The sequence below is a fragment of the Drosophila elegans genome, unplaced genomic scaffold, assembly GCF_018152505.1.
Source record: "Drosophila elegans isolate 14027-0461.03 unplaced genomic scaffold, ASM1815250v1 contig_149, whole genome shotgun sequence".
Lineage (NCBI taxonomy): Eukaryota > Metazoa > Arthropoda > Insecta > Diptera > Drosophilidae > Drosophila > Drosophila elegans.
Window position 1 is genome coordinate 8605581 of NW_024545513.1, and position 27078 is coordinate 8632658.

At 48.2% G+C, this 27078-nt stretch overlaps 6 protein-coding genes across 9 annotated transcripts; 4 read left to right on the top strand and 2 right to left on the bottom strand.

The window, feature by feature from the left end:
- Positions 1 to 22: 22 nt before the first annotated feature.
- LOC108136471 (L-xylulose reductase) lies at positions 23 to 2414 on the bottom strand. Its single transcript, XM_017257670.2, has 2 exons — positions 2016 to 2414; positions 23 to 513 (listed from the first exon to the last, which is right to left on the bottom strand). Exons 1-2 carry the CDS (start codon positions 2321 to 2323, stop codon positions 93 to 95), a joined length of 729 nt encoding a protein of 242 aa, XP_017113159.1. The 5' UTR covers positions 2324 to 2414; the 3' UTR covers positions 23 to 92.
- A 782-nt stretch (positions 2415 to 3196) lies between these two features.
- Positions 3197 to 5093, top strand: LOC108136559 (U4/U6.U5 tri-snRNP-associated protein 2). Of its 2 annotated transcripts, none has more exons than XM_017257865.2 (4): positions 3197 to 3324; positions 3385 to 3438; positions 3505 to 4657; positions 4715 to 5093. In XM_017257865.2, the coding sequence occupies exons 1-4, from the start codon at positions 3303 to 3305 to the stop codon at positions 4968 to 4970; spliced, it is 1485 nt and encodes a 494-aa protein (XP_017113354.1). In that variant the 5' UTR covers positions 3197 to 3302; the 3' UTR covers positions 4971 to 5093. The 2 variants fall into 2 exon arrangements, with proteins under 2 accessions (XP_017113354.1, XP_017113355.1); XM_017257866.2 differs by having other exon boundaries at positions 3388 to 3438.
- Positions 5094 to 5262: 169 nt separating this feature from the next.
- LOC108136560 lies at positions 5263 to 6156 on the top strand. 2 transcript variants are annotated; one of them, XM_017257868.2, is made up of 3 exons: positions 5263 to 5477; positions 5535 to 5967; positions 6063 to 6156. In XM_017257868.2, the coding sequence occupies exons 1-2, from the start codon at positions 5325 to 5327 to the stop codon at positions 5949 to 5951; spliced, it is 570 nt and encodes a 189-aa protein (XP_017113357.1). In that variant the 5' UTR covers positions 5263 to 5324; the 3' UTR covers positions 5952 to 5967; positions 6063 to 6156. The 2 variants fall into 2 exon arrangements, with proteins under 2 accessions (XP_017113357.1, XP_017113356.1); XM_017257867.2 differs by having other exon boundaries at positions 5535 to 5952; positions 6016 to 6128.
- Positions 6157 to 6306: 150 nt separating this feature from the next.
- On the bottom strand, positions 6307 to 8860 carry LOC108136557. Its single transcript, XM_017257864.2, has one exon. The coding sequence runs from the start codon at positions 8766 to 8768 to the stop codon at positions 7254 to 7256; it is 1515 nt and encodes a 504-aa protein (XP_017113353.1). The 5' UTR covers positions 8769 to 8860; the 3' UTR covers positions 6307 to 7253.
- Positions 8861 to 10203: 1343 nt separating this feature from the next.
- Positions 10204 to 25433, top strand: LOC108136498 (zinc finger SWIM domain-containing protein 8 homolog). Of its 2 annotated transcripts, none has more exons than XM_017257718.2 (8): positions 10204 to 11862; positions 17872 to 18114; positions 18202 to 18365; positions 18729 to 19039; positions 19107 to 24083; positions 24621 to 24959; positions 25050 to 25199; positions 25259 to 25433. In XM_017257718.2, exons 1-8 carry the CDS (start codon positions 11577 to 11579, stop codon positions 25323 to 25325), a joined length of 6537 nt encoding a protein of 2178 aa, XP_017113207.1. In that variant the 5' UTR covers positions 10204 to 11576; the 3' UTR covers positions 25326 to 25433. The 2 variants fall into 2 exon arrangements, with proteins under 2 accessions (XP_017113207.1, XP_017113208.1); XM_017257719.2 differs by having other exon boundaries at positions 17875 to 18114.
- Positions 25350 to 26243, top strand: LOC121467529 (probable serine/threonine-protein kinase DDB_G0280133). Its single transcript, XM_041708992.1, has 2 exons — positions 25350 to 25607; positions 25815 to 26243. The coding sequence occupies exons 1-2, from the start codon at positions 25350 to 25352 to the stop codon at positions 26241 to 26243; spliced, it is 687 nt and encodes a 228-aa protein (XP_041564926.1).
- The last annotated feature ends 835 nt before the right edge of the window (positions 26244 to 27078 follow it).

The window sequence follows — 27078 nt, forward strand, 5'->3', positions numbered from 1 at the left end:
GCTGATCTTTAAACTTAAAAAATTTGTAGTGCTAAGTTTATATTTTAATTCAGCGATCTGTTGGCTTTCACATTGGAGTTCAAAATGCATTCTTAGGAAACGGCATAGCCTCCCTCGAGGAGGATGTGGTGGCCATTCACGAAGCTGGACTTGCTGCTCAGCAGATAGCCGGTGGCGTCCACCACCTCCTGCACCTCGCAGAAGCGGTTCAGCGGAATGTGGGCCAACAGAGGGCCACTCTTGGCGGGATCCGACCAGTTGTCGGCACCCATCTTGGTCAGCACGACGGTGGGATTGACGGAGTTGACGCGGATCTGGCGCGGACCCAGCTCCAGGGCCAGTGACTTGGTCAGCGAGTCGAGGGCCGCCTTGGTGGCACTGTAGGCGGTGTGGCCGCCAAAGGATCGGCTCGAGGCTATCGAGGACACGTTGACGATGGAGGCACCATCCTTGAGGCGGGGCAGCAGGGCCTGGGTCACATTGAAAACTGCCTTTATGTTCACATCGAAGTGGCTGAAAGTAAGTTTATTTTTGTTTAAATGCCAAGGATAAACTTAATCCTACTACAAGATATACAGAAAATGAGTTTAAATTTAATAATGCAATTATCACTCAAATATGTGAGGTAGTAAAAAAAGGTATTTATAGTATATAATAAAAATTCAAATAAGGAGGCTTAAAAACGTTTGTTTGTAGAAAAATAATTATAAAAAGCTTGATAAGATAACTTTTATGGTGGTGTTTTTTTTTAAACAAACTAACTTAAACACATCTTTTTAACAACAAATCAACCAAATATAAAGTGCAATAAGTTTATGTTTGTAGTAAATCTCCTAAAGGTTCGAATTTTTCTTTAAACTGTTTTCATAAATGAGACCAATTTTTTTTCTAAATTGTAAGGAATAATAATATAAGATTTTAGGTGCAATAAGGTAAACCTACAAAATTTAACTTTTTTAGAAAATTGCTATTTTTTTAAATAATTTTCAATAACGAAGACTTTTTTCCTTTTTATACCCTTGCAGAGGGTATTATAATTTCAGTCAGAAGTTTGCAACGCAGTGAAGGAGACATCTCCGACCCTATAAAGTATATATATTCTTGATCAGCATCACTAGGCGAGTCGATCTAGCCATGTCCGTCTGTCCGTCCGTCTGTCCGTCTGTCCGTCTGTCCGTCCGTTTATATGCAAACTAGTCTCTCAGTTTTAAAGCTATCTGCATGAAACTTTCCCAAAAGTTGTCTTTCTATTGCAGGTAGTATATAAGTCGGAACGAGCCGGATCGGACGACTATAGCATATAGCTCCCATAGGAACAATCGGAAAAATAAAGGAAAAAAAATTATAACTTTGCTGTTTTTTAATTTTTTGTTTAGTTCTTCGACATTTAGTAATGGTTAAATATTTCCGATTTACGGTTTAAATTTCATCAAAATCGGACGACTATAGCATATAGCTCCCATAGGAACAATCAGAAAAATAAATGAAAAAAAATTATAACTTTTCTGTTTTTTAATGTTTTGTTTAGTTCTTCGACATTTAGTAATGGTTAAATATTTTCGATTTACGGTTTAAATTTCATCAAAGTCGGACGACTATATCATATAGCTCCCATAGGAACAATCGGAGAAATAAATGAAAAAAAATTATAACTTTTCTGTTTTTTAATTTTTTGTTTAGTTCTTCGACATATGGCAATGTTTAATTATTTCAGAATTATGGTTTAAATTTTATCAAAATCGGACGTCTATATCTTATAGCTCTTATAGCACTAATAAAAATATATAAAATAACTATCTAAAATTGAGCTGCAAATCATCATAGCTTCACTGTTTTTCAGTATATACTAAAGTAAATCATAATTTAAATGTTTTCAAAAGTATTTAATTCATGCAATAGCTGCAAGGGTATATGAACTTCGGCTTGCCGAAGTTTGCTTTCTTTCTTGTTTTTAATTAAGTAAAATAAACACTAGCTTGGGGTTATTTGAAGTTCTGGTGAGAAACCCGGCTTACATATCGAAATCCTGTTCGGAGAGCTCCGCAAATGGCTTGATGATGGCCACGCCGGCATTGTTGACCAGTCCGTCCAGCAGGGGCACCTTCGCGAGGCCCTCGCGCACCGCCTGCCACCCGCTGAGGTCCAGCAGCAGGGGCTGGATGTGCTCCGGATCGAAGGTGACCAGCTCCTGGAGCTGCTCCGGCTTGCGGGCCACCGCGATGACGTTGGCTCCCGCGGAGGCCAACTGCTTGACCAAGGCCTGCCCAATTCCGGCCCCTGCTCCGGTCACCAAGATCACCTTGCCCGCGAGATCTGCCCACATGGTGATCGCTTAATAGTCTATATACTAATGGAGTGGAAAGTTTCGATCCGAGTGTGCACTCGGAGATCGCTGGCAGAACTAAACTGGAAATAGTGTTTTGCATCTTATCAGGGGCATTAATCGCCGGTCAGAGCTTTCTCCGGAGAATCGAAGATCGGGAGCTTTGGCTCTCTTCGCTAGGGCGTTTAAGGTCGTTTCTAAATCGCAGATCTTCCAGTGGAATGTCTGGAAAGGGGGTGGCTGGGGTTTTAGAGGGACCCCAAAGCTGATAAACAATAAATAGAGCCGCCGATAAGCTTAAGATGCCAGATTCCAAGCTGAACCTGTTTCTTAATTAACTGGAGACTTTATTATCAAGTGGGGCCTGAAAAAAACATACATATCTATGAGCTCAAAATTAACACATGTTATAATTAAAATATTGGAAATTTTCCAAAAAGTATATATTATTCTTAAACTGCTTTGACTGTTTTGAATCCAAAATAACATTTTTTTGATGACCCCGATTCATTTACTTTAAGCTTCAAAAAGAGTTTATTTTGCCTACACTTCAGTCTATAGCTGTATTAATTCAAACCAAACCCTTTCCTGAATTTAAAAATTTAAATAAAGAATATCAAATTCCATGATCTATTTTTTTTTATTTAAATAAAAAATTGCTTAACAATTCCCTGGTCTATCTATGTTTGAGCAAAATAAAAGTACTTAAACATGGCTAATAAGTTCTTAGTTAATTAAGTGCGTGGCTTAATTAATCTATTTAATTTTTTTTTTTTTTTTTAATGCCAATGTGAACCTTTTCAAATGAAAGGGGACACGGCTAATTATATCGATCTATCGATTTGCGGAGTCATCGATGCTTGCGCCTTGTGCAACACTGCCACCGCCGCCGACTTTCCAACACCAAAACAAGCAGTCAACAAATTTTAATTTTATCTTAGAAACTAAATGAATTACTGACTTAAAGCGGCGTAAAGAAATGGCACAAACGCAACCCCCAGGTAGGTGCCCAGTTATCCAATTGATACAGATATATTAAAGTGCCTAAAACAACCATTTAGCAGCCAAGCGGGTGAAGCTGGAGAAGAAGCCGGCAAATCTGGTCGAGGATGATGGTAAATATTGGGGTTTTGCTGGGATCTTAAGATTTAATGGATACTAACGTGCCTTACCATCGACAGAGACACCCTCCGTGTTCAATCCCAAGTACAGGGTGTGTCCCTACCTGGACACCATCAACCGCAACCTGCTGGACTTTGATTTCGAGAAGCTGTGCTCCATTTCGCTGACCAGGATCAATGTGTACGCGTGCCTGGTGTGCGGCAAGTACTTTCAGGGGCGTGGCACCAACACCCACGCCTACACGCACTCCGTGGGCGAGGCGCACCACGTGTTCCTCAATCTGCACACGCTGCGCTTCTACTGCCTGCCGGATAACTATGAGATCATCGACTCCTCGCTGGACGACATCAAGTACGTGCTCAATCCGACGTTCACGCGCCAGGAGATCAGCAAGCTGGACCAGCTGCAGCCGAAGCATTCGCGCACCGTGGACGGAGTGCTCTATTTGCCCGGCGTCGTGGGTCTGAACAACATCAAGGCCAACGACTACTGCAATGTGGTGCTGCACGCCCTCTCGCACGTCGGTCCACTGCGGGACTATTTCCTGCGGGAGCAGAGCTATGCGCATGTCAAGCGGCCACCGGGCGACTCCATGTTCACGCTGGTCCAGCGCTTCGGGGAGCTGATGCGCAAGATGTGGAATCCCCGCAATTTCAAGGCCCATGTATCGCCGCACGAAATGCTACAGGCGGTGGTGCTGTGGTCCAGCAAGCGGTTCCAGATCACCGAGCAGGGCGATCCCATCGATTTCCTGTCCTGGTTCCTCAACACGCTGCATCGCGCCTTGAAGGGCAACAAGCAGCCCAACTCGTCCATACTCTACAAGATCTTTCTGGGCGAGATGCAGATCTATACGCGCAAAATACCACCCGTGGAGCTGGACGACACGGCCAAGGCGCAGCTGCTGGCCACCGACGAGTACAAAGACCAGGTGGAGCACACCAATTTCATCTACCTCACCTGCGATCTGCCGCCGCCGCCGCTGTTCACCGACGAGTTTCGCGAGAACATCATTCCGCAGGTGAATCTCTACCAGCTGCTGGGCAAGTTCAATGGCAGCGCGGAGAAGGAGTACAAGACCTACAAGGACAACTTCATGAAGCGCTTCGAGATCACCCGCCTGCCGCAGTTCATCATTCTGTACATCAAGCGGTTCACCAAGAACACCTTCTTCCTGGAGAAGAATCCCACCATCGTGAACTTCCCCATCAAGTGAGTTTTTATTGGTCTTTGGAATGCTACAATGGTTATGGATGTTTGGCCTTTCAGGAACGTGGACTTTGGCGACATTCTGGGCATGCGGCAGCGCGATAAGGATGTCAAGGACACCAAGTACAATCTGGTGGCCAACATTGTGCACGATGGTGATCCCAAGAAGGGCACCTATCGCGCCCACATCCTGCACAAGGCCAACGGCCAGTGGTACGAGATGCAGGACCTGCATGTCACCGAGATCCTGCCCCAGATGATCACCCTCACCGAGTCCTACATCCAGATCTACGAACGCTGTGCGGACTCCTCGTGATCCCCCTGACTTTTAGTAACTGCTAGCTGTATTTCGATAAACAAACTCCCTGATCCAAAACCAATATATGCCGTAGTCGAGCGTAGCGACTATGAGAGGCCCTCAAATAGGACAACCACTCAACCACTCTCTGTGTGTTTCAGTAATCAGCTTTAATTAAGGGAATTACCTTTGGTTTTGGTTTATATTTAAGTTGCAAGTGCCCAGCATCAGCTGTGCCCCAAAACAGCCCGAGATGCGCATGCGTTGTGCCCACTCCGCGACCAAGTGGGCGGATTGGGGCCACGACCATCAAAAAAAAAATCGATGCTGTCGCCAGTCGTTGGGCGACACAGTGGTTGAAAGGCAGGAAGCATGTCGGAGCAGCCGGACAACAACACCTACGAGCAGGAGTGCCAGCGGGCGGAGCTGCTTGGCCTCCAGCCGCCGGATCCCCAAGAGTTCGAGCGGAAGCGGCAGGCGAGATTGGAGCACGAGATGGCCGAACAGGAGGCCGCCGAGGCGGTGGTATGTAGCTCCCTTTTGGCCCGGGCAAAAACGCCACTGTAAATCGCCACTCTTCAGCTGCTGGAGCAACAAGACGAGAGCCTGGGCCATGTGGGCGGCAAGCTGGGCGAGCTCAACAGCATCCTGTCCAGCACGCAGCAGAAGCTGAATCGCTTCAAGCAGACGGCCTGTGGCAGTCTGACCAACATATTTGCTCGTGGCAGTTCGGGTTCGGTGGATCTGTCGGCTGGCGTGGGCGTGGGCGGATCGGGGGCACCGATAATGGGCGGCCAGGAGGAGCGCAGTCCGCCGGTCCAGGATCAGCCGATGGCCAAGCCACCGCCAACGGCCGAGGAGGTGAGGGCCGCCAAGGCGGCCAAGCAGAAGCGCATGGACTCGCAGCTGGACAAGTTGGATGCGCTGATCAACCAGGCGGACAATGCCCAGATCTCCATGAGCGAGCAGACCCAGCAGATGCGCCGCCTGGCCAAGTGAAGTGCGCGGATTGAAGGTGATTCCCGATTTATCCCAACAATAACAAATCGTTTCCTCTCTGAAGTGACTGCACGGAATCCAACTTTATTTACCCTCAACTTCGCTCCTCAGGTGCAGGTGCGTCTGCGTCGCCTGATCCTGGCCAGACTTGTGCCCTCCTCTTTGTTTGGAACGAATGAACACACGAGTTTCGCTTAAAACTAAACACAAGTTGAGATTACCCAAAGCGTCTTCAATCACAATTGTCGAGTGTGCGCAGACAGTGTGCGCCATGACTGCCACATCATCATCCAGTCCTGGCGCGCACTGTCCTCCCCCACCTCCATCCCGTTGACTTTATACATACATATATAAATAGGTGTCTGCATACATTACATTTACATTGGAGTTTTCAAAAATATAGAGATAGATTTTATCGGCTATTCGTTGTCATAGTTAGTCAATAACTGAATTACAAATGCTGACAATAATAGTTCGGTTGAAATATTTGAGTAGTTGAAACATCATTCTCATAAAATATATAAAGTATTTGAAATCATTTTGTTTTCTTTTTACGTTATGTAAATTATGTACTTGTATATCTTTTTATGTTTTTGTTTTTTTTTTTTTTGGTAAGTCACATTTTGGAAAACTTTTCTATTCAGTTCTTTGGAGATGTAATAAACCAAAATTGAATATTTTGAATATTTCAATGTCACTTTGAATTATTTCATCTCCTGTCTCTTCTTTTCCTTGACAAGTTAAAACTAAAGAGAACATGAAAGTGTAAAGAAAAGCAATAAGAAACTTTTTTGATTAATGTGCACTGTGTTTCGCAACTGTAAGGCCTTGGCCTTTCACTTTTTTCAGCCTTGGCCTTACAGTCACGGGACCCACTGTCTTTGTGCTAGCATAAGGAAGCATTGTCCACCACTTTCACATCGTTTATCCAGCTAATACTTGTTGCAAAAACATAATGTTTGTTAAACTATATCAAAATATATACGACACGATGGTCAAGTAATAAACTTACATTTTTTCTCCACAAAACAGAAGAGGGAGTATTCAATTGGATGGAAATTAAGTTGACTTAAAGCAAGGATAATTCTTTTGCACCTAAGTTACCTACAACAAAGATGAAATCGAAACTGAATTCTACAAATTAGCATAGATTATCAGCTACAAATGAAGCTCCTAATAGGAAAGGATCTTGGATTACCCAAGTGAACATTGATTCTATCAGCTATGTACAACCCACAACGAAAGCAAAGGATTAGGGATTCAGCCTTAGCAGCTTTAGGCTAGGACTACAAACGATTCCAGCTACTTATCCTCCGAGGAGACGGACGAAATGGAGGTGGACATGTTGGGGCAGGAACGCGGCGGCGTGGGGCAGCGTTTGGGGAGCGTCCGCTTGCCGAACGGGAGGACCGCCGACGCCCCCGACGCCGCTGCCGCTTTGGAGTCCGTCTCCGAATCCGAGTGCTCGTCATCGCTCTCGCTGGCATGTCCCGCATCCGTTTCGTACTGATCCTGCTCCTTCTGCTTCTGCTTGTCGTCGCCCGCCAACTGGCTCAGCTGCTCCACGTAGACATCCAAGGTGACGGACACGCCCTCGGGCTGCTCCTCGTCCTCGTAGAAGAAGTACGACAGCTGCAGCTGCTCCTCCGCGCAGTTGACGCGCCAGGCGTGCGGAATCAACTGGCCATTGAGCTCGAGCCGCTGCTGCAGTGCGAGGAACATGTCCGGTGAGATCTCCATTTGGGGCAGCGTCTGCTGGGCCTGCCACTTCTCCAACAGCAACGGCGGCGGATCGGCGCCAAAGATGCCGTAGTACAGCTTGCAGGTGCGGTAGCAGCGCAACCGATTCGAATCCGGGCGGATGCGACGCAGCACCCGCAGCTGCGACTCCACCACGTGCAGGAACATGTACTGGTGCCGCCGGCTGGGCAGCGAGGTGACCAGCAGCGCCCGACTGGTGCTCAAGCAGAGCTGCGGCAGCGGCTGCGGCCACAGCGAGTGGAGCAGCCGCTTGACCAGCTGCGTCAGCGTGGAGCTCTGGAAGAAGTGACGCTCGGGGGCGGCTTGCGGCGCTCCAGCGGGTAGCCAGCGCACTGCATCCGCCCAGAGGCGAGCGGCGGCGCCGTTGAACATGGTCTGGCCCAGGAAACGCATGCAGCGCTGGCAGTACAGATGATCCTCGCGAGTCAGGATGTGCGGATTGCCTGCGTTCAAGTTGATGACCACATAGTTCAGGCCGTAGAAGAGGTCTGCCTCGCCGGGCACCAGGCTGGGCGTCTGGGTCGTCTTGCATCCCTGTCCCTGGTGGCTGTGGCAGAAGAACTCGCTGGGATCCACCACGCAGCTGGGAAACTCCCTCAGCCGGCGATAGGCTTTGGGCTCCACCAGTTCCGCCCGACAGTCGCGGCAGTTGATGGAGATGGCCTCGTCGTCGCGGCAGGAGAGGAGCAGCGGCGCCAGGGGCACCTCCACCGAGCCACCATCCACGGCGGCCAAATCGATTTGGTTGTAGTTGAAGCGAAAGCTTATGTGGCTACCGCTGACCAGGAATGTGGACAGGCAGCCGATGTCCATGCCGAAGTGGTCATGCCGGATGAGCAGCAGATCGTCGGAGTCCTCGCTGTCGCTGTCCGAACTGGAATCCTCCGTATTCTCCTGATTCTCCGGCCTCTGCGGCCTCTCGCTAATGTAAACATTGTGGTCCCGGATGACAAGGCGCGTTTCGTGGCTCTGCGAGATGTGGTGGTCGAATCGCAGGAAGGCGACGCCGCTGCGCAGGTTGGGACGCAGCTCGATGCACAGCCCGGTGATGGGCATCTTGTTCTGGCCCGAGAAACGCTTTGCAAGATCGGGAAGCCACGAAATAGAGCTGGAAATGTTTGGGATCCAGAGTATTTTAGTATAAAATGTATCGGTATTTTAGTATATAAAGTTAGCCAGTACACCATCCATAGTTGGTTCTTATCAATAGTTAGCGGAGACACCCCCTGCATATTTTACAGAGCTAGAGATGGAATAATATCGATGACTTCCTCCTGTTGTTTTGAAAACATCGATCAGCACTGTTAACTTTTCATGTCCTTGCACTATTATTATCCATTATCAGTGTTGCTCGTTTCCCTTTTTTCCCGTCAGATCTGGCTTTTTCACTGCCATCTGCTAAAAAGATACGAAAACAGCGGGCGGCGGAAATTTTTCTTTTGTAGTTAAGCTTTGAAATTTCTTGTCTTTGTTTTTTCGATACTTTCAAACGACTTTTTTATGAAAATAAATCTTTCATTAATTTTATATATTCATGAATTGGCAACAACATTTTGAATTTTATATGTTCTTTCTTAAAAATAGGAGCTTGTCCACAACAGTTGAACACGGTCCTTGGCTAGTCCGACTGAAAACCTTTTCCTCCCGCAATAATTTCTTTGAAAGCATTTTATTATCATTTTCTTGCTTCTGGGAACAGTTCTTTACAATAGAAATAATCACAGAGCTGACGGAGGGTCTTAAGAATTAAATTTATTAAATTCCATTTTCAATCTAACTATCCTAGTGCGACAAGGTTAAGCTTATATTTATTGCACTAATCGAAATGTGTTGAAAATATTAAAATTTTGTTTGATGACTTAAGAAATATATTATTCTAACAAAACTTATATTATATTATATATATTTATTATTTATTGTTAATATTAATGTGTTGCAATAATCTTTCTGATATAACTAATTTTAATTTAGGTAATTTGTTAAATTTAATAATTTTGTTTTAGATACTTTTGACTTTAAATATATTTGGTTATATTTTAAATATTCCTTAATGTTACATTTTTACTGAGTTGCGCACCTAAAAGTTTTTAAGTTATGTGGTAGGCTGTTCCAGAGGCATATAGGATTTATAAAAAATTGTCTATAATTGAATTGTCTAGAATTTAAAAACAATTGTTACATTCCTTACATGAGCGCTGTTAAATAACGAGTGCATTTCAGCAGATGATAAGAATTTTAACAGAAAGTGTGCAAGATTTGGAGTGAGTAGTTAACAGTGGCTAGAAAATATCGCTAGAGGTGGATATATATCAATAGTCCCTGTCAAACATCGGTAGACCGATATTTCGAATTTGCGTGTGTGGGCTTGTGTTTTGCAGTGAAAGTTAGCGAAACGTCGAACTAACAGCGGAGACGGGTAAACACCGATAGCCCCCGTCAAACATCGATAGCACCGATACTTCAAAAACATCGATGACACCAATGTAGGCATCGATGTGCCCCCACCTCTACAAGAGTCGACGATGGGTAAAAACAAAAAAACAAAGCCCGTGTAAAAGTGTCCGAAAACCGTGCGTAGCGTCAAACAAATCGTAACTCGGGCAGCAAACTCAAGCGCCGCACTTTTAGGGGCCGCGTGTGCAGTGGCGATTCAAATGTCGGTAATCGCGAAATCCGCAAAAAAAGGATTTTTTGAAAAACGTTCGCATTAAACGCATTTCGTTTCGTTCACACACACCAACAAACACACACTCGGTCGCAGCAGACAAACACAACGCGCAGCGCATATACACACAAAGAAAAGAAGGCAGTGAAAATCGACAAGCGCACGCATGCACACACACAGACACACACGCAGGCGAAAAAGTGTTGATATATATCCAATATATTGATGTTGTGTGCACCGTTGTTGTTGCTGCTACGGTTGTGTGAGTGAGAGAGGGGTAGAGCAAGTGAGAGAGCGCGCAGGATAAAGCGAAGATGAGCCACAAAGCAAAGGAGTGAAAAAATAATTAACGGCGAAGAGAGTGGAAAGAGGAGAGTTGTGAGTGGAGGAGGAGAGGAAGAGGAGCAGCAGCAACAACAACAACTAACATCTACAACTACAAAATTGGCCCTCTCATTTTGGCAGTCGCATTGCCCCATCTCGCTCCCTCTTTCGGTGGGGGATACGGAAAAGTTCACATGCAACAACAACGACAACAAACAATAGTCGCAGTCGGCGCGGGCAGAGGCAGCGACAGAGGCAGAGGCAGCGACGCACTGAACGTATTTTGTACATATAAACAAAAATAGTTTTTAAACTCCAACAAAAAAAAAAAGTTAAAACTAAAGCCCTTAAGCATAAAAAAATCTACAGTAAATAAGTAATTAAAAAAAGCAAGCGAATCAAGCAGAGAAATAGAGGAAGATAGAGAGGAGAACGCTCAAAAGAAATTCGCCTTTTACACGATTTTAAATTGAGCGTTTTGGCAGAGATCCATTATTATACATCCATCCAAAAAGAGGGAAGAGAAAGGAGAGAGCGAAGTGAGAGAGAGAGCGTAGCGGAGCAAAAACAAACAAACGGAGGAGCAGCTGAACTCCAGAGCAACTGTAAAAACACACAATCTCAGCCTCACGCTGGCGAATCGCAACGGCAGCAACAACAACAGAGGAGGAGGAGGAGGAGGTGGCGACGCTGGGGGCGGGGCAGCTGTAGCCGCCGCTGCCCGCAACAACAACAACGCTAACAACAACAACAACAATGGTGGAGCAGGCGGAGGAGCGGCTGCAGTCGGCGCTGGCGCCGAAGGAGCAGCTGGAGGTGGTGGTGGAGGAGCTGGCGCCGGTGGAGCCGCAGCCAACGAATGGAACCCCGAGGAAATGGACCGCTTCAGCTTCGACGACTCGATCCGCTTCGAGGAAGACTCACTGTGCAGCTGGAGCTCGGAGCCCGAATCGCTGTGCAACAACTGGCGCGGCTGGAAGAAGCCCGCTGCGGGCAGCGGTGCAGGCAGCGGCGGTCTGAGCGGTATGGGAATGGGAGGAGCGGTCGCCGGCGGCGGCGCAGGAGCCCCTCCGTTCGGAGCAGGTGCCTCCTCCGGTTCGTGTACACCGGGCGGCAGTGCAACGGCCATGGCCAACACATCCACCTGCGGCAGATATTATGGTGAGTCTTTAACCCCTCGTCAAACTGATTTTCCAAATGATTAATATAATGAACATGAAATTCAATATTCTTATTAAATATTTAAATAGAATACGTATATTTTTGATATTACTCATTAGTTACCCCAGGATATAAAAATGTGCCTGTATCTTTAAAAACCGCCTTAAACTGTCTGTCCGGTATTTAATATCATCCTAAATTCATAAGGTTTTATAAATATTTATACGTCCTAATGTTCATTAGTTTACTTACTTACTAATTTACTTACGATAAAATCTATTCACAAATGCGCCAGTGGAGTCCATAAGAGAAGTAGTAGGTAACAGTGGAATCAAGTTATACCATAATATGTTTTTTGTTTAAGTGTTTATTGTCTAATTTTTTTTTGTTGTACTCCAAAACTATAAGGTTTGACAGCAACAATTTCAATCCTTAGACCCGTTAATTTTGGGTTTTTAATATAGTTATAGATAGTGACTGCTAGTGAATATTACTTTGGTAATACAATCCTTAAGGTGTCACCCTATTTTTGTAATAGTCCTAGTGAAGAGCTGGCCTGTGCTGCGCTGTCTGCAATTATACGCGTGACCTTTTCGCTGTTGGTAAATTCTGTAAAAGTGGCTAAAGCACAACCAACAAGCTGGCTGTAATTGTTGTTGGTCCGTCTGCAATTGTCTTTTTTATTTCCCCGCCTTCCCCGAAGTCCACTGCTTATCGCTAAAGTCAAAATCACGACTTTGGGCTGCCAACGTTTTATTTTTATTCGTTTTTCCTTCTTACCTTTTTGTTGCGTCGTCTCCTTTGTCTTTTTGAGGCTTATTACGATTGTGTACGGGAGGGCATTGTTTTTGGGCCTGCTGAAAGACGTTTTTACACGTATTCGGCATCCTGTGCGCCGTCACAGTATTATCATCATGTAATATCTGGATATCTGGCTGCGACTGCGCAGTTCGTCCTCTTCCCTGTTTTTCCTTCATTCTTTCTCGTCATTTGCCCATCCACTGCATTCGTTTGCTTCTTTGTGTGCTTGAGTATTATGGCTTTGGGGGAGAAAAAAAGGACTACATTTGGAAAAGGCAGCGAAGGACTACAAAATACCGCAGGAGGAAAGAAGATCCGCCATCCATCTACTTATCTTTCTTCCCTAGCCAGTGTTGCCATGTTGCTATTAGTCATTGTCTTCCATGAATCAAAAACGGTTTTGTTTTTAAAAATATTCTCCATGATGATTAATACACTTTTACATCTATTTAAACATTTTTTACCACCAATGCCATCGTACTTACTTGTATAAATGCTATTCAATTTTACTGCATCAACTGGTCGTGTTATTTGGCGGGGAAATAGCTAGAGTGGTAGGCCTGCGGCTAGGTGTATGTGCAAAGACAAAGCCAGCTGCATTTTCATGCTCGAAAGACATAATAACCGCAACAAAAAACTATATAGCCTCAAAACGATGTCGCTGCTGCTGCCAGCTGAACGATGCCGACGTCGATGTTGAGGCGTCTAGAGCCTCGCTTTGTTGTGTCAAAGAACCTTTTCAAGGATACCACCACAACCTGCCCGAGGGGATGTAATAAAAATAAAGACGACGGGAAGGACAAGAGTCCCATATTCCCTTCACACCTTGCAGCTCCTCCTCCTCTGCGTTTGTTCAGGCTCCTCATATATATTACATAGTTGTGCTTGTAGTTGCATGGAAATTCATTCTGTCATGTGAGTTATGCGGCTTTTCTGTATATTTTGAGGAACTTAAAAGCCTAAAGGTCATAATTTCATGTTCCGGAGACTGATAGCTGGTGTTAAGTACCTGTTATCTGATTATTAACCTCAAACAACAACATTGTAAACATTCCATCAAGATAAGAAGAAAGGTGACCCCGACTTGATTTTAAAGATTCTATAATTGTTTGTGATTTTATTTTCCTTTATCTGCATTCAAATTTTTGTTTTTAGTTTTTGTATCTATTTTTGGTAAATTATTTTTTTTTTTGCGTTTTTAAAAATGAACGTAGAATTTTTAAAACATAGTTCATCAATTTGTTCAATAACAGGTGGTGTAACTTTACGAGTTGAAATAGGGGTGGTGTAGCATATCATAAATCAACCCTATTTAGCTAAGTTATGGTGTGCTCAATATTGGTTTTGGTGACCCCGATCTATTTATTACTATTATAATAATATAATTTAATAGCTTTTAAGCCAAGTATTGATATGGTGACCCCGATCTATTTCATAACTTTTGTATTAATATAACTTAATAACTTTAAAGCCAAGTTATGATATGCCGAATGTTGGTTTTGGCGACCCCGATTTATTTATATTAAGTTCATAGCAGTTTTATTCAGACCTGGGAAACACCCCATATGGAGTGGGTTCGTAGAGTGGGCCTCCGCATGAACGTGGAACGTCGATGCGACGCGATGCAATGACCCCGAATAAACCGAAACCGTGGAATGGTCACGCTGCAGTGCTGACAATGCAGCTCCGCTCTGTGTCCGTGAGAGGTGTGTGTGGTGTTGCGGTGGTGTGCGGGTTGTGTATAGTGGTGTGCGTGCCTTGAGTGGCCGGCGTTGCCGCATGTCATCATCTAATTAGTGGGTCGAGGCCCGCTCGGTGTCAATTTCGAACAGAAACTGAACCGAAACCGAACGACCAACCGACCAGCTGAGGCTGAACTGAACCCACCGGCGGCTCGCTATTTTATTTTTCACTTTTCGCCGTGCATATCAGTTTCATGCACTTCCGTAGCCAAAACAATTGCACCAACATATGCACACGTGCACAAATGCTTGTTAGCACTTTGACCCCCTTTTTTGCGTAGGTTTATTTTGTTTTTGAGCGAGCTTTTTGTGCCGAACAACCTGAATTTGTCGTTGGAAACGCGGCAGGCAAAGCCAAAAATATGAGGGCACAGCAAAAATGTTATTTTCAGCATATTATCATTTAAAAGAAACAGGGAGTTGTTAATGGGAAGGATAGTTACATTGAAAATGAAGTTAGGATTTATGACAATAATTATTTTAAAACCACTTGAAATACTGCCCCCATCTATTACTAAGATCTTGTCAATTATCATGTGCATGTGAAAAATGATTGTTTTTTTTCTAATTGAGCAATCTTCTGTATGGCTACAGAAGTGATTGATTTAGATAAGCTTATTAGACTCTGTGCGGAATACTTGACAATTTTAGTTTTAACATGTGGTATGGGAAGTTTGTGACTTCTAAGATCGAAACTCTGATTATTTTCAAAACATCAGGGAGAGGGTTCTGTGCACATGGCATATACATATATTGGAACCCCCCGCTGGGCCATTTAACATATGTACATACATATGTATGTATTGTATATAGCACTCCGATTGGAGTTGGGGGAGGTAATGGTAATGGTAATGGTAACCGGTGTGACGAATGCATTCGCCGTAGTTCGGCACTTCAGCACCTCCTGCTCAACTTTGGCGAGCCCGTTCAGTAATAACAAAAATAACTGGAGCATGAGGCTTTGCGTTATATGTATGTACATATATTCTCATCTTTATTGTTACATGTTTTGTTATAGTGCGATGCATGGAAATGGAAAACAAATTAAAATGCAAACAAAAACTCCAAAAGGGAATGCAAGAGCAAGCCCAGTTCAAGCAAAGAGGAAACCAGTTTGAAGGGGAAGCAGTAGCCTTGAATCCGCAAAAAAATAAACGAATGTATACACGAATCGGTTATTAAACCTTCTTCAATCAAATCAATGTGACTCATGCGGCCATTCGGAATCGGCTAAACCCTTTACCTGGAGACTCAGCCGATTTTTCATCTGACAAATGCATTTAATTGTTTTCTTTTCTTTCTTCGTTTTACTCCCTTAACCTCGCCAGTCAAATGGAATTTAAATAATTGAAATACAAATATACGTTTAGCTTAAGACAAACATTTTTGGGTTTCTTATACAAAATTTTAGGGTTAGACTTAAAATGCATTGAAATAAACGGGGTGTTTATACAGTTTCTTAGCCTACAACACATATGCATGTTTGTAATTCATTAATTCGTAATTCAATTACCTACAACTATTTATTTAACCGCCGCTGTAGCTGTGTATATGCATAAAGGACAGGCATGAGCAATAAGTTAGCGCTTGCGGAAAATGACTTTGAATAAAATGGTGCCAAAGTGTCTGAAAATTAAGCGACGACAGAGCAAGACAATGGGGGTCGGGTGAGGGGGAAGCACGAAGAATGGGAGCAGGCAAACGAACCGACGAACGAGCGAAAGAAAACAAACAAACAAACAAAACAATGAGCTCCGCCGTTCAGTGCTGACTTTTTGGCTTTTTTATGAGGGTGAATTGGTATTGACTTTAATTGTATACCGTGAGAAATTTTTATGTCCGTTAATCGTAGAGTTAAAGGGTATATTGTATACTTTCTTGTTTTTTTTTAAATACAAATATGAGTACACCAACTTTACTGCAATTACACGATTGTTAGTTGCAAACAGTCTTAAAACTAAATAACAAATCATTAGCTAGTTTTTGAAAGAAGCCTTTTTTTTATCCTTACTAAGACTTATAACAACTGCACGCTATTTTATCAATCAACCAAGAGAAAAGGCTAAAATATAAGATAGAACCCATCAGTTCTGAACTCGATACCCAATTAGTTGACTCATCATGTCCAAGTTGATCGATTATAATTGAAAGTGAAATCCCTGGGATCTGGTTATGCTCCTGCTCGAATATTTAATTCGCGTGGGCGAACTTGAACCTTCTGTTTTTTCTTGGCGCTGCATCATCAGCAACAGAATACACCATACACCATATCCACATACCATATAATAACAAAGCTGGCAATTCTTTGTTTTGCTTTGGGCCCCCTTTTTGTTCTTGTTTGTTTGGCTTTTGTGTTTTGCGTTCTGCGTTTTAAAGGCAATGGGAACGAGACCTTTAAAATGCAGGTCCCCTCTTCCATTGCCATTTGTTTATTTGCATGCCAATTCAGTGGATTTCTGTTTATCTACAACTCAATTGCGCTGCTAAGATAATGACATTGGTTCACGCAGGGAAAAAGTGCGTGGCTAAGAGATTTTCTCAGGCCTTTTCCACGACACAACATCACAGAGAACCGAATAACGCAAAAGTTTATTTATTAAATAACGTTGGCGGAGGGTATTATACATATTAGCGACCGGAAGGTGGAATAAAGCTTTGAAGATTGCACTTTCAATGGAAGCCAGACCTTCTTAGCATAGCCATCGTCCCTATAACTTCTTTTTGAGGGATATTTTTTTAATACATGTCTAATTTTCAGTCAATTTGTTATTTTATTTTGTGTTTTTGATAATAATTTAGGATTTGTAGGATACTTTTGGGTATATAATCTTCATGGGTATGCCAGCATCTTTCTCTTTTTAAAGTTTATTCTATCACATTAAAGTTATATCGAGTATACATGTACCTGATATGAATATGCTAATTTTGTTAGCTTAACTAATTTGTATAGTGAATATGGTGTGGTTATTGCTCATATCTCTGTGTGCGACCCTTACAAAAAACGTCGTTGTTGACCTCTCTTTCGCTGGTCATTGGCCGTTCGCCTCAGAAAAAGTTCTTTAATTAATAAAATGCCCGACATGTGTATCTTGCGTCTGTGTGCATGCATGTGGCTTTTCCCCGCTTTGTTTGTGTTTAATTATGGTGGTAGAAATATGAAATTAGTCATTTGGCAGCTTCTCTAATTAATACATATTTTCATTTGTTTCTCTTTGTTGTTGTAGAGTTTTCAAATAGTTTCTATGCTTAAATTTGTATGTATGTATGTTCATCATTGAATTTATTGATTATTTAAACGTTGAGGTAAAGTAAATTTATTCAATTTCATTAATAGTATTTCACTTATATTTATACATATGTACATATATATGTATTTCTAAAATAAAGTGATTTTTTCTTATTTAGCCAGTACTCCATTATCACTACTTTCGCATAGTATTATATGTTTTATTATATGTTCTTCCAGAAGTTTCCACATTGGCCGAACTGGCAGCCCGCTGTGTGGCCTCCTACATACCGTTCGAACTGGTGGAGCATGTGTATCCGCCGGTGCCGGAGCAGTTGCAGCTGCGCATTGCGTTCTGGAGCTTTCCGGACAACGAGGAGGACATCCGGTTGTATTCCTGCCTGGCCAACAGTTCGGCGGACGAGTTCAATCGCGGCGACTCGTTATTTCGACTCCGTGCTGTCAAGGATCCGCTGCAAATAGGTGCGTTTGTATTACCCTAAGGGATTGTGTATTGTGTATTGTTTATAATGGCTAACCCCATGATTCGAATCCGATTTCGATCCCCAGGCTTTCACCTGTCGGCCAGCGTGGTCAATCAGACGCCACGTACCTACTTCAATGTGGCCGTCACCTTTGACCGCCGTCGCATCTCCTCTTGCAACTGCACCTGCACCTCGTCCGCCTACTGGTGCTCCCACGTGGTCGCCGTCTGTCTGCATCGCATCCATTGCGTAAGTATGCCAGGATTTGAAGAAGTCTGTTGCTTTTTGAAAATGTATTTAAACCTTAAACCTTAAAAGTAATGGTTTTATTATCAATTTATTTTTGTAAAAGTAAAAATGCTCTAATTCTAATATTTATTTTAAAAAATATATAACTTGAAACAAATAAAAAGAGCTAAAGAAGAACTTGTGTAGTTTATAGATCTAGTTTAGTTCAGTTTACAGTTTTGTCAGTTTGCAATTTGAAACTTAAGTTGAATGCCATACTTTAGTTAAATGTAACGAGGGACTTATATATATTATATTACTATATATATATATATAAGAAAAATAATTTTATATATAATAAATATAATCCTAATCGCCTTGCAGCCCCAGGAAGTCTGTCTCCGGGCCCCCGTGTCCGAGTCGCTGACCCGCCTGCAACGCGACCAGCTGCAGAAGTTCGCCCAGTATCTGATCAGCGAGCTGCCCCAACAGATCCTGCCGACGGCGCAGCGGCTGCTGGACGAGCTGCTCAGTGCCCAGCCCACGGCGATCAATACGGTGTGCGGTGCACCCGATCCCACGGCTGGGGCCTCGATCAACGACCAGACCAGCTGGTATCTGGACGAGAAGACGCTGCACAACAACATCAAGCGGATCCTCATCAAGTTCTGTCTGCCCGCCCCGATAGTGTTTAGGTGGGTAGTCTTCGCTTTATCCTCAACTAGTAACATACTCACTCATGCATATATATTCCCTTGGCAGCGATGTCAACTATCTGACGAACTCGGCTCCTCCGGCGGCGGCCGAGTGGAGTTCCCTGCTCCGGCCGCTGCGAGGCCGTGAGCCGGAGGGCATGTGGAATCTGCTGTCGATCGTGCGCGAGATGTACAGGCGCTGTGATCGGAACGCAGTCCGTCTGCTGGAGATCATCACGGAGGAGTGCATGGTCTGCGACCAGATACTCATCTGGTGGTTCCAGACCAAGCTGGCCCTGATGATGGGCTCGCACGGCCACTCGGGCGGCAAACACTCGAACACGCACTCCAACTCGACGGCCCTGCAGCACGCATGCAGTTCGCTGTGCGACGAGATCGTGGCCCTCTGGCGGCTGGCTGCCCTCAATCCCGGCCTGGCGCCGGATGAGCGCGACATGCTGCACGCCCAGTTCACCGCCTGGCACCTGAAGATACTCGACCGGGTGGTCAAGAGCCGCCTGATACCGTCGTCGTTCACCAATAAGCACCAGCAGAACTCGCGGTCCGAGACGGAGCTGTTCATCGGCTTCAAGCCGGCCATCGAGGCGTGCTATCTGGATTGGGAGGGCTATCCCATTCCGGGTGTGACGCACACCCACGACACGAACCCCATCTACTACTCGCCGTTCACCTGCTTCAAGCACACCGACCTCAAGGGCGAGGCCAACAATCCCGGCCAGCTGAACGCCACCCAGGCGCTGATGACGAACAACAAGCACTACAATTACTTCAGTGCCTCCAGTGACCATGGCATGCATGCCGGCGCCTTCAAGCAGAGGCTGGACAGGCCCTTTCGGGAGTCGCGTTTCTATGCGAATGCGGCCGATCTGGAGGGATCAGCAGGCGGAGCAGGAGCAGCCACAGCTCGATTTTCCACAACTCTGGGCGCTGTTGGAGGCGTTGGAGGAGCTGGTGCAGTTGGTCAAATGGGCGGAGCAGCAGCAGGCGGAGGAGGAGGAGGAGGAGTGGGTGCCTCTGTGGGAGCAGCAGCGGCCGAAGTAAATACCGCGCAGCAACAGCAGCTGGCCAGTGGCGTCTCTGGAGTGGGTGCCTCGGTGGCCAACGCCAAGGCGGTGGCAGTTGCAGATGGCAACCGTTCGAGTGCCAGCAGCGAGGGATTCTGCGAGAACGACGATTTCGGCGGCGACACCAGCAGCAGCCACAACTACTGCCCACCGGGACAGGTGGTTGTGCCGGGCCAGAAGTCGACCCTCACGGAATCCGACTCCCAGAGCAGCTTCGATGCCGTCTCGCAGCAGAGCAAGGATGAACCGGCCGTGGGCGGCGTGGGAGTGGCAGTGGGAGTGGCGGGAGTGGGTGTGGGTGTGAGTGTTGAACAAGCCCTCTCCACGTCGGACACCTCGTCGGCCTCATCGGCATCCTCGTCGGCCTCGACGGCGTCGGGCAGCTCGAACAGTTCCACCTCCTCCATGCTGATGGCTGGCCAGGAGGCGACTGTTGGCGTTGGAGGAGTGGGCGCAGTGCAGCAGACACCACGTCGCCTGAGCAAGGATGAGTCCTTTAGCAGCAGCAGTGATGAGTTCAACCAAGGAGCAGTGGGCGGATCATCAGTTGGTGGTGGTTGTGTAGCCGGTGGATCAGTTGGATCAGCAGAAGCAGCAGCGGTGGCAGCAGCAGCGGCAGCAGGAGGAGATCTCACGCCTGTGCCCAGCACCTCGGCAGCTGCCCGAGCAGCCTTGGCCGCCAGCAGCTCCTCCTCCTCGGTGCTCCACCCGGCGATGCCCGGCGGTACGCCGCAACTCGGAAACAGCCCTGCCGGAGGAGTGGGAGTGGGAGGAGGAGGTGGAGGATTGGGAGTCCTGGGACTGGGCGCCACGGTGGACCAGCCCTGCAGTTCATCGGCGCACGCTGCCCGTGTTCTGGCCGCTGCCGTGGCCGCCTCCAGCGACAAGCCGCACGTCTTCTCCAATGTGCGTCCCACCGAGGATGCCTGGGACATACTGCTGGCCCGCGCCGAGGGCCTGCATGCCCACGGACATGGCGGCGAGGCCTGCATCCTGGCCGTGCGCCTGGCCGAACAGATGCTGGCCAATCCGCCCAATCTGCTGCTGGAACTGCCGCCCGCGCCCAAGCGCAAGGGCAAGAAGCAGAACGTGAACCCCATCTCGCACCAGCTGACGGTGGTGGCCTCCGCCACGCTGTCCAAGTGCGCCTTCCTGTGCACCGTGCTGTCGGAGAACTCGGAGCACTACCACATCGGCTTTCGGATATGCCTGTTCGCCCTGGAGATGCCGCGACCGCCGGCCAGCACCAAGCCGCTGGAGGTGAAGCTGGCCAACCAGGAGGCCGACATACTGGCCCTGCTCAAGCGCCTGCCGCTGGGATCGGCCGAGTTGCAGGTGATCCGCGAGCGGGCGGAGCAGCTGCGCAGCGGTACGTTCAAGACACGAGGCGAGGCCTTGCTGCCGATCAACCTGGCCACGTTCATCTTCGACGCCCTGGTCACCTTCAGTCCCGGCGGCGGGGGCTCCGGGCCAATGGGTCCTGCTGGGATGGTGGCGGCGGCTTCCTCTTCCAGCGGAGGGAGTGGCGTTGTGGGCGGCGGAGGAGGTGCGTCAAGCAAATCCATGGTCAATGCAGGCGCTCGTCTGCTGCTCTACAAGCACAACAGCGATGAGAACCTCGGCTTCGATGCTGCAGTGGCGGCGCTCGGCCTGAAGGCCAATGTCTCGGAGGCCGAGCATCCGTTGCTGTGCGAGGGAACGCGACGGCAGCGCGGCGATCTCGCCCTGACCCTGCTCTACCACTACAAGGATGAGCCGCGCAAGATAGCCAAGATCATGGAGAAGCTGCTGGACCGGGACATACACACGCTGCTCAATGCGCCCCTTCTGCCCGCCTACTACTCGAGCAATCCGCCGGTGAGGACGAAGAGCAATCAGCCCACGCGCCGCGAGGAGCACGACTACGGTGGTGGCTCTGGCTCTGGATGTGGCACCTCCTCCAACTGCAATCCGGTGGCCAATATGTGCGAGCTCCTGCCAGCCGACTACGGCAGTGTGGGCGGCAACAGTCGTCCGCACAGTTCGACGAGTGCCGAACTGGAGCTGAGCATGTGCGCCCTTAGCATGGCCAGCAGTGGCAGCCAGTCGGGCGGAGGGCAGGGTATGGTGCCCACACCGAATGCGGCGGGAGGAGGAGGAGGAGGAGGCGGAGGAGGGACCACCGGAGGAACACCCAATTCCAGCAGTACCACGGCCAGTGGCAGCCAGCAGAATCCCAATGGCAATCCCACTGGCAGTGGCAGTGGCGGTGGAGGAGGAGGAGGAGGAAATGGCAACGGCGGAGGTGGAGGAGGCGGTGGCAGCTCCAGCAGCAGCCGCAGCAAGGAGAGTCGCTACAAGGGCAAGCGGGCATACCCCTCGATACCCAACCAGCCGTCGGAGGCCAGTGCCCACTTCATGTTCGAGCTGGCCAAGAATGTGCTGACCAAGGCGGGTGGCAACAGCTCCACCTCGCTGTTCACGCAGGCCAGCACCAGCCAGAACCACCATGGACCGCATCGTGCCCTCCACATGTGCGCCTTCCAGCTGGGCCTCTATGCCCTCGGCCTGCACAACTGCGTGAGTCCCAATTGGCTGTCGCGCACATACTCATCGCACGTCTCCTGGATCCTCGGCCAGGCGATGGAGATCGGGGCGCCCGCGATTAGTTTCCTGATCGACACCTGGGAGGCGCACCTCACGCCGCCCGAGGCGGCCGGCATGGCGGACCGGGCGTCGCGCGGATGGGACAGCAACATGGTCTATCCGGCCGCCGAGCTGGCCCTCTCCGTGCTGCCCCATGCGGCGGCCCTCAATCCGAACGAGATCCAGCGCGCGATCCTGCAGTGCAAGGAGCAGAGCGACCTGATGCTGGAGCGTGCCTGTCTCACCGTCGAAACGGCCGCCAAGGGCGGCGGCGTCTATCCGGAGGTGCTGTTCCAGGTGGCCCGCTACTGGTACGAGCTCTACATGCGCAACACTCCCAACAATAGCGAGCACGAGCCGCACGACGACACCATGGACCATTCGGCGGTCAGTCTGAGTGCTTTGATTGAATCCCAACAGCAGCACGAACTCCAGCAGCAGCAGCAACAGCAGGCGGTGCAGCAGCAACAGCAGCAGCAGCAACAACAACAACAACAACAGCAAGTGGTGCAGCAGCAACAAGTGGTGGTCCAGCAGCAGCAGCAACAGCAGCTGGGCATGCCCAATCCCGGAGTGGGTCCCGGACCCGGACCCGGACTGCCCGTATCGGTGCCACCGCCCGTGGTGGGCTCCGTGCCGAATCCGCAGGCCCAGTTCCAGCCCGTGGGCGTCGCCTCGCTGGCTCCCCTCGGACTTGCCCCCTATCCGCCGTACAGCTTCTGCCAGGGCCTGTACGCGCACCACCACAACCTAAGCTATCCGCCCGGCCAGATGCAGATGTACATCTCGGCGGGACCGCCGCCGCCGCCACAGGCCTACGGTGGCTATCAGCAGGCGCCGCCCCAGCAGCCGCCCAACCAGCAGCAGCAGCAGCAAGTGGTGCAGCAACAAGTGGTACAGCAGCAGCAGCAGCAGCAGGTGGTGCAACAGCAGGTGCAGCAGCAGCAGCAGGTCCAGATGGCGGGACAAGTGCCGCCGGGTCATCCGGGCCAGCAGGGGCATCCGGGGCAGCCGCCGTCCGGCTTCCAGCAGCAACCGCCGCCGGGACCGTTCCAGGCGCTGCCGCCTCAGGCCTACCAGGCGATGCAGGCGGGTCCTCCGGGTCCGCCCATCGGTCCGCCGCAGGGCTACTACGGCCCACCTCCGCCACCGCCTCCGAACGGACCACCCGTTGGTGTGGGTGTGGGCGTTGGCGTTGGCGTGATGCCCATGCGTCAGCATCAGCACCAACATCCCGTGTATCCGTTCATGCAGGCGCCGCCTCCACCGCAGCAGCAGCAACAGCCGCCGCCCTCGCAGCCGCCAGTGCGACAGAGGCAACCGCATCAGTTCACGTGAGTGATCCCGATCCCGATCCCAATACCAATCCCAATCTCAATTCAAGATTTGATTTAAGGTGGTTAAGGAGGGCCAACTTGTTTTGATTTTTTATACCCAACAAAGTATTTACAGCTACAGCTGCGGTCATAAAAATAGTAGCTATTCAGCTTATTATAATAGCAACCAAAACAAGATTTAAATCTACTTTTTCTTGTTTTATAAAGATAATACCATGAAGTAAATGGGGTATAATATTTTAAAATATTTTTATAAATTATGCATCAAAATAAAATTTATTTTAATTTGCAATTTAAGAAATAGGTTAAATATAAAAAAAAATGTATTTCCCAAAGTGCAGATGAACGAGAATTTATGGTTATTTTATTAAATTTCTCTAAAATCATTTACTACAGGATTTTTTAAAGTTTAATTTTATAGATAGTTAAATGTTCAAACATAATGTATGCCTACTTGGCATTTATTTAAGTTAAAGTATACATTTTAAGACTACCATGCCCTATAATTTATTATCATTGTTCTCTCTGTTGCAGACCCACCCAGTTGCGGTATCTGCTGGCCGCCTACAACGTGGGCATGCTGGCCATGGAGACGTTGGCGCGACGTGTCCACGACGACCGGCCGCAGGCAAAGTACGCCCGCAATCCGCCGTACGGCGAGGATGTGAAATGGCTGCTGCGGATCAGCAAGAAGCTGGGCACCCAGTATCTGCACCAGTTCTGCATCTGTGCGGTCAACTCGATCGTCAGTCCGTTCGTCCTGCACGACGTGGCCATCGAATCCGCCCACTATCTGGGCAGGAACAACCACCAGCTGGTGATGCAGCACCTCCGCTCAGCGCTCACGCCGCTCGTCCAGAAGTGCCAGCAAATGTGAGTGATCTTTCACGAACGAACACCATGATCTTTCAACTAATGTGGGCTGTTTTCTTTCTTTCGTTTTTGGTGTTTGTCGATGAACAGGTACATCCAGTGCATCCACCAGAAGCTGTACCATCTGACGCAGGGCGACTACGAGGAGTTTGCCAGCATTGTGGTGGCCGCCCGTGCCGCCTTCCAGATCACGCCGGAGGGCAGTGCCCAGTTCAAGGACTGGCTGCAGTCCATTAAGCGGTAAGCAAAGGCGTGCACTCTGCCGACTATATGGTAATTGCATTCCATCCCCATTGCAGATCCAAATCATGCAAGAAGGAGCTCTGGACCCAGATCAATGCGGCACTGCAGAGCAACTCCAAATGACAAAGACTTGACTCCTGCAATCTGATGACGGCAGTGGGAGCAGCAACATTGGCCACTGTGGCGGCAGCAGCAGCAGCTTCAGCGACAACGGTCACAACAGAATGCAAGTCCACGGCGGCGTCTGGCGGTAGCACCAGCGGCGGCAGCAGCAACAACAACAACAACAACAGCGCTCCCAATCACAACCACATCGGCAGCAGCAGCACCAGCAGCAATGCCACCAACAACAGCAATGCCAGCATTAACATCGGCATCGGCATGGGCATGGGCATGGGAGAATCTGTGGCCGGACACAACCATCATCATCATCACCATCACCACAGGCATCATCATTTGCTGGATACGCCGGCCAGCAGCTCTGCGGGATTAGCAGCACAAGCAGCTGCAGCAGCAACAGCAGCAGCAGCTGCAGCTGCAGCAGGAGGAGGAGCAACAACAACAACAACAGGAGCAGCAATCACAGTGGCAACAACATCAGTTGGCAACCAGCCAGCAGCAACTGTGGCTGCAGCTACAGCTACAGCAGCAGCAGCAGCTGCTTCGGAGCGTATGGAGCGAAGGCCACCGCTGCTGGGAGCACCACCACCAGCACCGCCGCTGTCCGCGATCAGCAACAGCAACGGTCGATCGGCAGCAGCGATCGCTTATCACTCGCTGATGCCGAACTACTATCCCAGCACGCGACAGTTGCATATGCACGGCCATGCCCGGGCTCATGCGCATCCCCCCCAACAGCAGCAGCAGCAGCAGCAACACGGGCATCCGCATCAGCATCCGCATCCCAATCCTCACCAGCAACAGCACCCGCAGCAGCACCTGCAGCAGCAGCAGCAGCACCCGCATCCCCACCAGCATCCGCATCCACATCCCCATCAGTACCAATTGCAGGCGCTAAGCCACTACCATCAGCAACTTTAACAACGTGTCGCGGCGTCTGGTGCGTCTGCTGCTCTTGCTGCAGCGTAATCGCTTAGGCGGCCGGAAGAACATGGCGGCGGAGGAGGAGGACGAGGAGCAGGAGCAGGAGCAGAAGCAGGGGCAGCAGCAACCAGTTGTGCCTGCGGGCGATGATCCTGCAACTTGGCTCTGGCTTTGGCTGCTGGTGTTGCTAGTGCTGCTGCTTGTCCTGGGCTTACCACTGCTGCTGCTCATGCTCCTCTGATCCACATCCACATCCACGGCCATTTCCCGCCCGAGAACCACCGCACTTAGTTCATGTTAAACATAGGTTTTATATTTAACTTGATTTTTTCGTTAGGGTTTTCTTTTTTTATTTTCGTAATTAATCAAGCCTACATTTATCTACATAAAAACGAGCCACTTTTCATCAGTGGTGTGCGTGAGTGTGTGTGTGTGTGTGTGCGTGTGTGCGTGCGTGTGTGCACTTTTAGACTGAGATATCTGCCAACAGCAACAACAACAACAAAAACAAACGACACACCCACACACACACACATGGAACACACCACCCACCCACAACATACCTACAATCATAGAAGATGGAAAAGCTCTGTTTGATTTTTCAGAAATGTGTTCAGTTAAACTAACGTATTAATAGACGGATCTATCAAATAGTTTTCTACACCTACAGCTATATGAAACTCGGACTTATACGTATATGCTTACAACCCCTAACCACCCTACCTAATATATAATTTAAAGTAATGCGACCCTTTTTCATATAACACCAGTTTCGCAATACGCTAAAACACCAACCTTTTCTAGTTTAGGCTAACGACTTTTCATTCGTTGT

Excerpts from the sequence above, each read along its gene's own strand:
- LOC108136557 (XM_017257864.2), bottom strand. The coding sequence starts at position 8,768 with ATGCCCATCACCGGGCTGTGCATCGAGCTGCGTCCCAACCTGCGCAGC.
- LOC108136498 (XM_017257718.2), top strand. The coding sequence starts at position 11,577 with ATGGACCGCTTCAGCTTCGACGACTCGATCCGCTTCGAGGAAGACTCA. Across the intron at positions 24,960-25,049 it reads GTCCAGAAGTGCCAGCAAAT|GTACATCCAGTGCATCCACC; the intron begins GTGAGTGATCTT and ends GTCGATGAACAG. Across the intron at positions 25,200-25,258 it reads TGGCTGCAGTCCATTAAGCG|ATCCAAATCATGCAAGAAGG; the intron begins GTAAGCAAAGGC and ends TCCCCATTGCAG.
- LOC108136560 (XM_017257868.2), top strand. The coding sequence starts at position 5,325 with ATGTCGGAGCAGCCGGACAACAACACCTACGAGCAGGAGTGCCAGCGG. Across the intron at positions 5,478-5,534 it reads AGGAGGCCGCCGAGGCGGTG|CTGCTGGAGCAACAAGACGA; the intron begins GTATGTAGCTCC and ends GCCACTCTTCAG.
- LOC108136559 (XM_017257865.2), top strand. The coding sequence starts at position 3,303 with ATGGCACAAACGCAACCCCCAG. Across the intron at positions 3,325-3,384 it reads GGCACAAACGCAACCCCCAG|CAGCCAAGCGGGTGAAGCTG; the intron begins GTAGGTGCCCAG and ends ACAACCATTTAG. Across the intron at positions 3,439-3,504 it reads AAATCTGGTCGAGGATGATG|AGACACCCTCCGTGTTCAAT; the intron begins GTAAATATTGGG and ends TACCATCGACAG.
- LOC121467529 (XM_041708992.1), top strand. The coding sequence starts at position 25,350 with ATGACGGCAGTGGGAGCAGCAACATTGGCCACTGTGGCGGCAGCAGCA. Across the intron at positions 25,608-25,814 it reads GCATGGGCATGGGAGAATCT|CCAGCAGCAACTGTGGCTGC; the intron begins GTGGCCGGACAC and ends GTTGGCAACCAG.
- LOC108136471 (XM_017257670.2), bottom strand. The coding sequence starts at position 2,323 with ATGTGGGCAGATCTCGCGGGCAAGGTGATCTTGGTGACCGGAGCAGGG. Across the intron at positions 514-2,015 it reads TCCGAACAGGATTTCGATAT|CCACTTCGATGTGAACATAA; the intron begins GTAAGCCGGGTT and ends ACTTACTTTCAG.